General features: G+C 42.9%; 1 protein-coding gene across 8 annotated transcripts in view; it reads left to right on the top strand.

Annotated features, from left to right (window-relative positions):
* MBNL3 (muscleblind like splicing regulator 3) overlaps positions 1 to 10,725 on the top strand; it is a 130,759-nt gene extending 120,034 nt beyond the window's left edge. For 4 of the 8 annotated variants that reach the window (XM_081180520.1, XM_081180517.1, XM_081180522.1 and 1 more), the window contains 5 exons: positions 510 to 660; positions 3,515 to 3,550; positions 7,267 to 7,361; positions 9,379 to 9,452; positions 9,933 to 10,725. In XM_081180520.1, coding sequence (XP_081036646.1) covers positions 510 to 660; positions 3,515 to 3,550; positions 7,267 to 7,361; positions 9,379 to 9,435 — 339 coding nt within the window. In that variant the 3' untranslated portion in view covers positions 9,436 to 9,452; positions 9,933 to 10,725. The remainder of the gene's footprint in view (positions 1 to 509; positions 661 to 3,514; positions 3,551 to 7,266; positions 7,362 to 9,378; positions 9,453 to 9,932) is intronic. The other 4 variants (XM_081180521.1, XM_081180519.1, XR_014004459.1 and 1 more) reach the window with 2 other exon arrangements.
* Positions 10,726 to 12,166: the final 1,441 nt, after the last annotated feature.

The raw sequence follows: 12,166 nt of genomic DNA, 5'->3' as shown, positions 1-12,166 counted from the left end.
CAGTCCTACTTTGGGTATAAACCAATTTCAAACTTGCTTAGCTGTCAGGCATACCCAGTGCCAAATTATTGGGGGTAGTGAAAGTTGCCGATAATTTCTTTTGTTGGTTCTTGACCTGAGCTGCAGCAGCAAAGCTTCTTCTGAAACCTGCTTTGAGTTTGAGATGTAGATGTGCCCTTCAGAGCACTCACTCCCCCCACTGTTTTGTTTTGTTTTTAATTCATTGGCACAATTTCACTTTCCCCATCTGCACTAACTGGATATTCTGTGAAGTTGTGGTGATGATGATGATGATGATGAAGTTGACGATTATCTCATTGGAGTCTGCTTGACCTATTCCCCCACCTTGGTTTTTTGATCCAACACAGTTGCAGGTGATTTGCAGAGTGCACAGCATGTCTTGTTTGATCATTGCTTTGTCTAAAATTTGTTCTCTTCTCTTTTCCCTCCTTCCCCCAATTTCCCTTCTTTGACCCACCGCATTCGGTTCCCTCCATTTCCTTCTGCAGGCGTTGCCACCTGGTGCTCTTCAACCTTTACCAAAGAGGCCAGCGCTTGAAAAAAACAATGGTGCCACCACAGTCTTTAACCCAAGTGTTTTCCATTACCAACAGGCCCTCGCAAACATGCAATTGCAGCAGCCAACATTTATCCCTACAGGTAAGTCATCTGGGACTCTTACCTCCCACTACCCTGCCCTAGCTTCCGTGGGAGGGAAAATGCTACGTTTAGAGGCACTTGTGAGACGCCTTCTCTCACGATTCCCGCACCCTGATCTGCCCTTGCTCTTGGAGGGTAGATGCAACTGTATGACTTCGCAAACGTGGCTTTTGCTGTTTGCTGAGCAGGTTGCCTTTCCCATAATGAGCTGTGCTGGCACAACTCCCTGCGCCCCGCCCCCGCCTCCCAATTGCACCAGCACAGCCTCCATTTTGCTGATCTGCACAGGTGTTGCATGGCGACAGGTGCATGAATCATGAGATTCCACTCAGGGGAGTTCAGATAGATGCTGAGTTCACGAGGAGGAGGAGGAGGACGATGTGTTGTCACAAAGGGATATGGAACAGCTAGGGCTCCATCTCTCTCATGTTAGCTTGCTGAGGCAATAGAGAGTCTTTGGACGCTGAGGATCCAGTGTGGCTCCCAGTGCTCAAGCAATGGGCCTTGTTTTGAAAGGATTGTTGTTGGAACTATCTCTTTGCACAACCTTTGGACTTAAAAAAAGGAAAAGAATTGCAGTTGCACCCAGGAGCTTCTAGCTTTTTAACAATGCCACTACAATAACTATGATGCCTTATGATGCTAAGGTGTGCTGATGTGCTTTTTATGAAGCCCATTCCTAAGAGTCTGGCAGAAGATATATTTACTAACCTTTTTATTGGGGTGGGGGTTGTCTTCCAATCCTGGTAGATGCTGTTTTTTTAAATATATATTTATCTCTTTTCAGTTCTGTCCCTTCACTGATTTAAAAGCCAGAACAATCACCTTCTATTTCCTTTTCAGGGCCTATAAAAACAAATGCCAAATTTCTGCCCCCACCCCATTATTTTCTTTGATTCTTCCTTCCTCTTTCTCCCTTCATGTTTCCACAAAATTAACCAAGAGCCAATACCTGGATTCTTGAGCAGTTACCAGTGTGTGCCTGCTTAGAAGTGTATCTTGGCCACAATCTGGGCTTCCAAGACCTCAATCTTGGACCTGGATTTAAAAAGATAGAAGACCTCACAAACAGGATTTGAAGTATGAGCAAGAGAAAGAATTAGAGCTGACTGTAATATTGTTGTTATATATGAGATAGAAGACAGGGTGCAGCAAAAGGGGAGAAAATAAGATAACAATGGAAAATCGGATGGGAAGTCAGAAAAACAGAAAACAAATTTATGTATTGGCGAGTACATGGGTTTTTTCTTTTTGCCTTGAAATTTAATAAAAAATATTTTAAAACTTTAACAAATTAAAAAGATAGAAGACAGTTGTTCTAAACAATTGCTGAAACAGCCCTGCTGCTCTCTTTCAGCCCTAAGGACTAACAGCTATAACCAAAGCATAAAGGAGTTCTGCTGGCTTTGGGTTCAGAAACGGCCATTCACAAAAGTGCAGGAGGAAAACCAAGTCCTGCTCAATTACAAACGTAGGGAGTTGCCATTTATTGAGTCCAGACCAGTGGCCTATCTAGGTCAGTATTGTCTGCACTGACTGGCAGCAGCTGTCCAGAATTTGAAGCAAGGACTCTTTTTCTGCCCTACTTAGAGATGCTGGAAATTGAATTTTGGACCTTCTACATCCCAAGTAGGTGCTCTGCCCACTGAAGCTACAAGGACAGATGAGCCTCCCATTACCAGTTTATGAGCTTATGCTGTGTTCTCTTTGACCACAAAACTATTAGGCTTGCCTGCTCATTTTCCCATAGGACAGGAGTGGGGAACCTTTTTCAGCCTGTGGGGGGGCTGTGTAACCTTCTGAGGGCACATGCCTATGGTGGGCGGGGCCAGAGGCAAAAGTGGGCACGGCAATGAATGCACATTTTACCTCTACTGACACTATGCTTTCTGTGGGAAGCACTGCCCTTCACAAAGTCTTGTGTCAATGATTCACACACACAAGCATGCCCTGGAAAGGAAGTGGGCCAAATTGGGATAGCTCAGTTGGTAGAGCATGAGGCTCTTAATCTCAGGGTTGTGGGTTCGAGCCTCTTGTTGGACAAAAGATTTCTGCATTGCAGGGGGTTGGACTAGATGTTCCTCGTGGCGCCTTCCAGCTTCACAGTTCTGATCAGTTACAGTATGATCCATGATCTTACTGGTTTATTTATTGAATTTCTATCCCACCCTTCTTTCTGAAGGAACCTAGAGTAGCAAATGCATCCACAGCTGTTATCATTGGCTGATGCTTTTTTAACTGTTTTAAAACAATTAAAACATTCTAAAAACAGCTAGAGTTTAAAAACAGTTTCAATTAAAACCATCCTAAATACCGTTACAACTAAAAACCTTATCTCATCCAGTGATCTCAGGGTTGCCAGGAACAGTATATTTCAGCCACCAAGTGTCTGGGTAAGAAGGACACTTTCAAATTCCTCCTGGAAGTCATTACTGAGAGAGACTGGCGCACCTTACCAGGGAGGGCATTGCGCTACCAGGAAACCACAACTGAAAAGGCCATTTCATGGGTAACTGCCAATTGGGCAGTCCCAGTGGCAGCACTAACAAGAAGGCCTGGAATGGAGCTCTGGGTGTGCGAGTTTGAAACTCATCCAAGCACAGCTGGCTGTCAAGAATCCAAGGATTGTTCACATTTGCCTTGATCTTGAAAAGGCGGAACTATAAGATCTGGTTCAGTCACGGCGAATCTTTAATTTTACATTTGTGTTGGCGGTAGATGCAGCAGTAGCAGCAATGGAGGATAATCTCCTTTTTCTTTTAGAAAGAGTTTTTGTATGTTAACACATTAACTGCTTCACTAATGAAATGTCCCTTCTGTTCATCTCTCCACGCTTCACTGCATGGGTACGCAGGGTCTGTGCTGTGCATGACTCCCACAGCAAGCGTTGGTAGGTCTTTCTCCACAAACTTAAACTTTTGCTAAGCTGAATGAGGCCATTGTGATCCACTGTGTCGCTGGGGGGGGGGGGTAGCGGGAAGCATGGTGTAATGCCATGCCATGTGTCATGATCTGCTGTTGTCTTAAAAGCTGAAATGGTCATATCCCTTTTCACGTCCATGCAGTGTGGCAAATTCAATGACTAATAAGTAGGGCAGAGTCAAAATCAGTGTCAAAAAACACCTCCCTCTTCCTTTTTGGCAATGCCCACAAAAATGCCAGCCTAACCCTTTATGTTGCCCTCTTGCTGTCTCTCCCAATTGGCTGAATCCACCCTCAGTGACATCATCGCTTAGCCAAATTCGATTGGCGGCATGGCAGCATGATGTTGTCTGGTTTACCTGGTGATTCCTGATTGGCACCATCCTGTTTCTTGTGTGATCCATGGTTGGCTGGGAAGAAGTAGATTGTTGGGAGGATCCTGCCAAATGGTAGCAGGTAGGGGAAACAGTGGCAGTAGACAATAAATGGGGATATTCTCCTAGCTAGGAAGTTATTCAGAGAATATTTCTATTTCCCTGAAAGCCCCATTTTCATCCTAAAAATCTGAAATGGGAGACTGGCAAAACGCTTTAAATGAACCAACCTGAATAGGATTGAACAATTGAAAGCCTAATCAATCAACTAGACCATTTGACAAAGCCCCTTTTAATAAGCCAACTTGAATAGGGTCAATTCTTCGCCTCCATGCTGGTTCTGTGACAAAGGCAATAGTTTAACCTCTTCCTCCTCCACCTCCTCCTCCTCTGCGTTGTCTTTTGGATCAAATGACACATCAGTGCCACGTTTCCTGGGATGAAAGGGGAGCCTGTTATCGGCTTGCAAATATTTCTTTTAAACGCATGCAACTTTTAAAACTCTTCTTGACTATCATAGGAAGGGGAGAAAGGAGCCAGGTGAGGGTACAGGAGGATTGTGCCGATATGGCCTTTAAAAAGTAGATTATTGATCTTGCAACCAGCATTCCGTGATTAGTAAATCTGATGCTGCTTTTTTCTTTTAATGTTGTTGCTTTATGGAATGGCATTTTATGGGACTGAAAATGTTGCATTTAGTTTTCCACTCACACACCCCTTGCTTTAGCTGAAATTTTGTACATCTCTTTTGCTGAGGAAGTGTTTAGCTATTAAGGTAGGATAGGAATGTTTAAAATAAGTAATGAATTGCATAAGAAGACTGTCGGTGAATGGGTGGGGATTCATGTGATTAAACGCTCCTCCTCACATACACAGGAGCATAGGGTTGTATTCAATGTGTGCCCTGTTCGGAGTAGAGCCATTGAAATTACCAGTCATGGCTAATTTGGGTCCATTCATTTCAGTGTTTCTACTTCCGAGTAAAACTTAGTTGGGTACAAGCCATAGGAACCAACCTTGCCCTGAGTCACACCATTAGTCCATCTAGCTCAGTATTGTCTACACTGACTGGCAGCAGCTTTCTGAGATTTCAGGAAGGGATTCTCTCTCAGCCCCACATGGAAATGGAACCTGGGACCTTCTACGTGCAACGCAAGGGCTCTCCCATGGAGTTACAGCTCTTGTTCTTTCATCTATAGAGCTCAGTGATAGAACACCTGTTTTGCATGTAGAAGGTCCCAGGTTCCATCCCTGGCATCTTTGTGTAGGGCTGGGTATATTCCTGGTCAGACCCAGACAGCACAGACAATGCTGAGCTGAATAGACTAATGGTCTGACTCTCCCTATAAGGCACCTTGATTCATATAGAGAAGGAACACCTCTGCAAGCAGTTTCTAGCCTGTGCCCTGAAACACTACTTTTCTTAATAACAACAGTTTTACTATTTGTACCCCACCCATATGACTGGGTTGCCCCAGCCACTCTGGCTCGCTTCCAGCATAATAAAAGCACATCAAACATTAAAAACTTCCCAATACAGGGCTGCCTTCAGATGTCTTTGGAAAGTTGTATAGTCTTTTTGACAGCTGATGGGAGGCTGCTCCACAGGGAGGATGCCACTGCAAAGAAGCCCCTCTGCCTGGTTCCCTTTAACTTTACTTCTTGCAGTGAAGGAATTACCGCAAGGTCCTCGGAGTTGGACCCTTAGTTTCTGGGCTGGACAATGGGGGTGGAGACGTTCCTTCATGTATACAGGGCAGGGACTTGGAGGAGCCATGTGACGCCATTCCTTCTTCAGCTTAAAGTGATACATTCCAGACTCATGTTCAGGTCCTCCATGAGAAATGAGCAAGGGAGTTTAGAGCTTGCAATGTTTTAGGTCAGCAAGGTCCTATTTTATCCTACACACAACTTGCTTTAAATTTGAAGTACCTGCCCTATGTCCTCAGGGCAGGGCAGGTTAAAAAATAATAATGCCTACACTGAACCCTCTTTATTTGAAAGCCAGCCCAAGCATGCTGTGTTCTCCCCAGCCTCACCACCTGCAAAAAAAAGCAAACATGACTCTGCAAGAGAGACCAGATCTGAGGGCCTTATCCTTGCAATTTCAAGCTTATAAACCCTGCAGGGGATTTTATCAGGATGCTTCTTTTCCTGTGTCTGACTGAAGCTGTGTACCCACCATACATTTAAAGCACATTCTCAGTCCTCCGAAAGTCCTGGGGGTTGTAGTTTGTTAAAGGGTAAACTACAGTTTTCAGGATTCTTCCTGGGAGGGAGCAGAGAATGTGTTTCAAAGGTGCTTTACGTATGTGTTGTGTCCACAGCCCAGAACAAACTCCTCACCACTTGACTAATCGTACTCCTTTTCCAAAGTCCACATTCTCCAAAATCCCAGAGCCCTGTGGTCTATTTAAGGTCCTTAAAGTGGGTCCCAGCCCCACCCCCCAATGTTGCTTCTTTCTAGCTCCCATGTTATTTCTGCTTTTCTGGGGGTGTTAATAATGTCGCAGAAACAGTTCTCCCTTCACCCTTCCTCCACTCCTTTTGAAGGACTCAGGCAGGCAAAACGGGGTGAAATAGCACCCATGAGATCCTTGTCACAGAACTAGCAGCTGTGCCCAGTTGGCATCAAAGGAAAGGGGAGGATGCTTATTGCACCTGGCAGCCATGACATGCAGAGGGATGGCGACTACAACATGCGCCTGAGTGGTAGCATCTTGTACAAGCACTTGCTCAGAAGCGAGCTTTGTAACTTTTCAGATTCACGAAAATGGGGGTGGGGGACAGCAACCTTTCAAAGCAGGGCAGGACTATCATGGCACCCACAAGAGCAGCCTGGTGTGGCTCATTTCGGGTGCCCCGTCACCAGCCACAGCCTCCAATATCGGGGGGGGGAGGTTCCTGTTTGGCAGTCTGCTCTCCTTCCACCCATCTTTGGAAACTTGCCACCCCCACCCAGAGTCTTATACATCATTGTTCTGCTTATAAATGTTTACTAAGTGTTGAGAATATTTTGGTTTTTTCCTTAATTACAATTGTAATTGGCTTTTCCCCTCCCTCTTTTTTTCTCTTTTTTGTTTTTATTTTTCAACCTCCCCTCCCCCTTTTCCCTGTTGCCATATTTGCTTTGCACTGTGGTTGCATGCTGGGTCCCGCCCTCCCCTGATGTCTCCTCCCATGACGTCACCATGGCTTGTCACTGTGACCCCCGGCACGCATCCTCCCCACCCCGCCACATGTCACCGTGGTTACACAAAATGCTCCGCCCTCCTGTTATGTCGCTTCCATGGCTTCCTACTGAAAAAAGTTCCCATGATGCACGGTGCTACGCCCACCACTGTTTCTGCAGCAACATCACCTGCCACCAGCGTTCCTTTCGCTGCAACTGCTACAGCCAATCAGGTTTGGCCCTTTCAAATAGCTTTGTTTTGCAATGTTCAGATATTGTGCAGGAGCCACACTCACATGGGGCAGAGTGCCTTTTTCGCAGTTAAGGGGGTTAGGAGTGGGGCATGGCATCATCATCCTTGTTAACTGTTTGCCCAGCACCCACCTGCCAAGGCCATTCATGTGGAGTCACAACAGTTAATAGCTGTCTCTTTAAAGGTCTCCGGGGGGGGGGAGTGTTTGTGAGGGGTGGGGTGCTCTTTTTCAAATGACCACAGGTGCAAATGTAGAGACTTTTAACATGAGTAGCACCCCCATGATAAGGTTTTGTTTTTTTTGTTCAGGCATTTTATTATGCAAAGTTGTTTCTTTTTAAATCTGATGGTTGTGTCTATATTTTGATAATTTTATGCAACCGTCCCAATAGCTTGACCTCACCCTCAAAGATGCACTCCTCCATTGTCTCCCAACATAGAGAGATGCCAACTGTTTTTAAAGTCTGGTTTCATTTTTAAAAAATTTAAAATACTTTTTTTTTACCATTTTAGCTAAACCGCTTAGAGATATTATTATTTTATTAAGCAGTATATAATTCTTGCTAAATTAATGGAATTAAACAAGCAGTTCTACAAAAATGCCCACATAGAGCATTCATCTTGTGAGGAGTGTTGTCAGTGGCATCTCTGTAGCAGACATGCCATTAGAAGTATTTACATTCCCCTCCCCCTTCTGTCATCTTCAGTTGTGGGTAAGGGGTCACCATCCCATGGAATATGAAGTTCTTGGGTGAATGGGTGATGTAGGTGTGGTTCTAGAAGTAGGAGATTGGTGGAGTGGGTGAGGAGGACCCTGTCACATTAAAGGTCAAGTCTGACAGGGAGAAGCACTTGAAGAATAGAAGCATTCCCTGCCTGATCATCTGAGCTGTGCTGGGAAATTGCATTGAGCTACAATGTGGAGTTTGTTTATTTTTAATCTTTGATAGATTCATTCATGTCTCTTCTGCTTTGTGTTCTGAAACAGAAGCATCAAGGTTCTCTTCTTTGAAGTGTTTCTGCCCAGATAGAAAGCAGAAATAAAAAAGAACTATTAGTTTTTAAAAATAATAATAAATAATGGTTTTGAATGGGAAAAGATGGTCGCTTCTTCCACTCACCCATCCCAACCATTAATATATATTGTGTCAGCAGGAAGTTCCATCTTTCTTCTTCTACTATATATAATCTGATATAACTTTGGGGCATTTAGGTACAACCATCTTTTTGCCTTATAAGGAAATGGAGAAAGAATTGCTCTCAAAACCATAAACGTTCCAGATGCTGCTTCAGAAATCCAGAATGCTTTTCATAAATTCATTTTTTTTAAAAGAGCTAGGGAAAGGTTTAGTGCAGATGCGGTCCTTGTATGCATGACAATAATAACACTGGTTGTATACTCAATGCACTGCAAATGTCACATTTCGGATTTGCTGTAGCAAGTTCCCTCTTCGCCCCCTTTGTTATGGAGTGCCAATAACCATACTGAGCCTCTAGCCACAAATTGACACAAGCACCCATCTTACAGTAGCAGAGGGACAATTTTAAGCATACTAATGCTTAAAAGATGCTATTTTACTCTTTTCTTATTCTGGTATATGGAGAGCATTCCTATGGATATGCAATATTAAAAAAAAAAGCAACCTTTTCAGTTTCGAACCCAATAGTGTGGGTTGTTCAACTCTCTAACTGCAGACATATACCCATGTCATAAAAGCAATATTCAGCAAGTCCACGGCCATGGCCTCTCAAAATTAAGCGATTGAGTGGATATATAGACATTGGCACCTTTTTTATAGCTGCCAGAGAAGAAAATAATTTATCCATCATTTTATCCACTGAGTCACCCTAGACATTATCAGGGATTAGGGGTCATGTTTATCAACTTTCCAAACCAATTGTACTTTTTCCTTTAAAATGACTGAGTAGTGAACAGACAGGGTGAGTATCAAGGAAATATTTTAACAGGAAATCTTCTTTTCCATTTTTCATTGCAGATATCCCAGTTATCAGTAGATGAACTAAACAGCAGCATGTTTGTGTCCCAAATGTAGAAGCAAACAACGGAAAAGTAAGTTCATCTGAAGTTCTCCCTTCAGCCATGGCACACTGGGATCTCACACCAGAGTCATTCCTGCAGACTGAGAACCAGATCTGCACATTCGGAAGAACCCCATGGCTCAGCCTTCCTTGGACTGAGACCCATTTCAGTTTTATTCTTTTATTTTTATTTCTATGCCACCCATGTGACTGGGTTGCCCCCAGACACTCTGGGTGGCTTGCAACAGATATAAAAACACAATTAAGCATCAAACATTAAATCACACCAATGGTCCATCTAGCTCAGTACTGTTTACACTGACTGGCAGTTCTCACGAAGGACAACCCTAATCCTATCTAGAGATACCAGGGATTGAGCAGGGCACCTTCTAGATGCAAAATAGATGTTCTGCCACTGAGCTGTGGCCCTTCCTCTTGGTCTGATCCAGCAGGGCTCTTGTGTTCTTTTCGAGTCTCTCTTTTATCACTTGTTTGCTTTCTCTCATTCCAGCAAACTATGTCAGAATCATGAACCTGAAATCATGGAGTTACTGGACTTTCCTGTCTTTGGTGGGAAGCTGCCTCTGGGCTCTCTGTGTATATATGCCCATCCTTTCCTCCTCTACAGCATCTACAGTAAGCCTACTGCAGCCTACATGTTAACCAAAAACTGGTCCATGGGAATGTCAAACTTTTTTTTAAGCACTATAGAGAAACAATTAACAAAACAGCACTCTGTTATACAAGGCATAGAAGTAAGTAGAGAACTATAACAATAGACTTTTATAACATCTTACTTTAACACACTTTTAAAAAAGAATATTTTTTTCCTGACTACCATCAAGAGAAAGTGTCCTCCTGCACAGTGGACTTACTGGTTTATTATTCTATTTTCGATGGATAAATGTTTGTCTGTTTTCAAAGTGTTATCTTACTGTTTTGTTTACATCCTAGTCTATTATTGATTTGTTTGGAGAGACAAAAGAAGAAAAGATGTACATCATTATCAAGTATACTCAACACCGGGGGTTTTCATTATCATAATGTCTTACATTTTCATATACTGTGGTCGTTATGGGTTTCTCCTCTTTTTTCTTTCCTTTTTTTTTAAAAAAAAGAATGACAAGCTAAGAATGTTATACTGGGAAACAGGAATGGTGTGCTTTTAAAAAAGCAAGAGACAAGAATGTTCAGATATAGATTCGTATCGGGCTAGTTATTTAGAAACCTCCATCTGAAAAATAGACTCTCCCTCCAAAATGGAGTCTCTAATAAATTAATAAAAATAAACAATACTTGCAAAAGTTGTGAAGGGATTTGCTGTCAGTTCAGGAAGGGGGAATGTAAAGTGAAATGGATCAAAACAGGGTCAAGCCCGCAAGGCCAAGATGGCAGAAAAGCACCTGGCAAAAGAGATTTCTGCCTTTAAGTGCCACTTTAAGCTTCAATTGGTGCACAACATATCTTGAAAGTTTACCAACACTGGGGTTTTTTTAAGTGACATCAAGAAGTATGACCAGTTTATGGAAAATGAGGTTTTCTTGCCATTGAGATGAAAGTATTCTGCTAATATGCAGACCCCATTGTGATATAGAACAGAAAAACACACACATAAATTTTCCATTCAAATGTAAGCAGCCCATCTCCACATCCCATGCTTAGCCCAGGAAAGTAGTACCAAACTGCAGCCTCACTCCTCCATTAGGTTGTATCTTTGTGCAGATGGGAGCAGGGATTGCTCTTGAGGGAGCAGCCTTATAGTGATTTCTGGAAAGAGAATAAAGTAGGAGACAGACCAAATAGTTTGGTTTAAATTCATCCAGATGTTTCTTCCAAAGACGTCCCTGTTTTGGGTGTGTGCTTGGAACCATGTTTTGACATCCTTGCAATGCCGGTTAAGGAGCTGAGTTCAGATTCTAATCTGTGTGATACTGACTGTGAATACAGTGTTTAGAAGGAGACAGATGTTCAGGAAGCCAATGTATTATCTTATGTGTTCAAATTTGGCCCTAGTGGCAAAAACTAAAGAAGAATTAAATGCCTGGTTTGTTGCATTGCCATCCATGAACTGAGCTTCCTCATCAAAGTTTAAATCCCATGAAATCTGATACCTGCAAAAAAATGTGTTGTGTTGTGAACAATTGTGTTGTGAACAACTGCAAACAAATGCAAAGGGTCATTTTGGTGCTACTTTCCATGGTCTTAAAAGGTCTAGGCCCTATCAGGGGGAGGTGAAAAAAATTACTATATTTTTTGCTCTATAAGACTCACTTTTTTCCTCCTAAAAAGTAAGGGGAAATGTGTGTGCGTCTTATGGAGCGAATGCAGGCTGCGCAGCTATCCCAGAAGCCAGAACAGCAAGAGGGATCGCTGCTTTCACTGCGCAGCGATCCCTCTTGCTGTTCTGGCTTCTGAGACTCAGATTATTTTTTTTCTTGTTTTCCTCCTCCAAAAACTAGGTGCGTCTTGTGGTCTGGTGCGTCTTATAGAGCGAAAAATACGCTACGCATTTATCTCGTACAAAATTCTTTTGCATATTCCTGGAAAATTTTAGTCCAGAGTTGCCTAAAAAAAAAAAAGAGCCATACATAACCATATAACTGGCCAACCTGTTGTTCATTGCTGACTTTGTTTCCCAGCTCTGTAACATAGTAGAAAAAAGTGGATTTGAGTACTTCCTGGATATGAAAATATTTGTATATTTTAAAAAAATAATGATGGGTTTTGCACAACCTGTGGCAGTGC

This window comes from Podarcis bocagei (assembly GCF_964188305.1).
Source record: "Podarcis bocagei genome assembly, chromosome: Z".
In the NCBI taxonomy this organism is placed as follows: Eukaryota; Metazoa; Chordata; class Lepidosauria; order Squamata; family Lacertidae; genus Podarcis; species Podarcis bocagei.
Note: the sequence above shows the minus strand (reverse complement) of the source record. Positions and strands in the feature narration are given on the sequence as shown.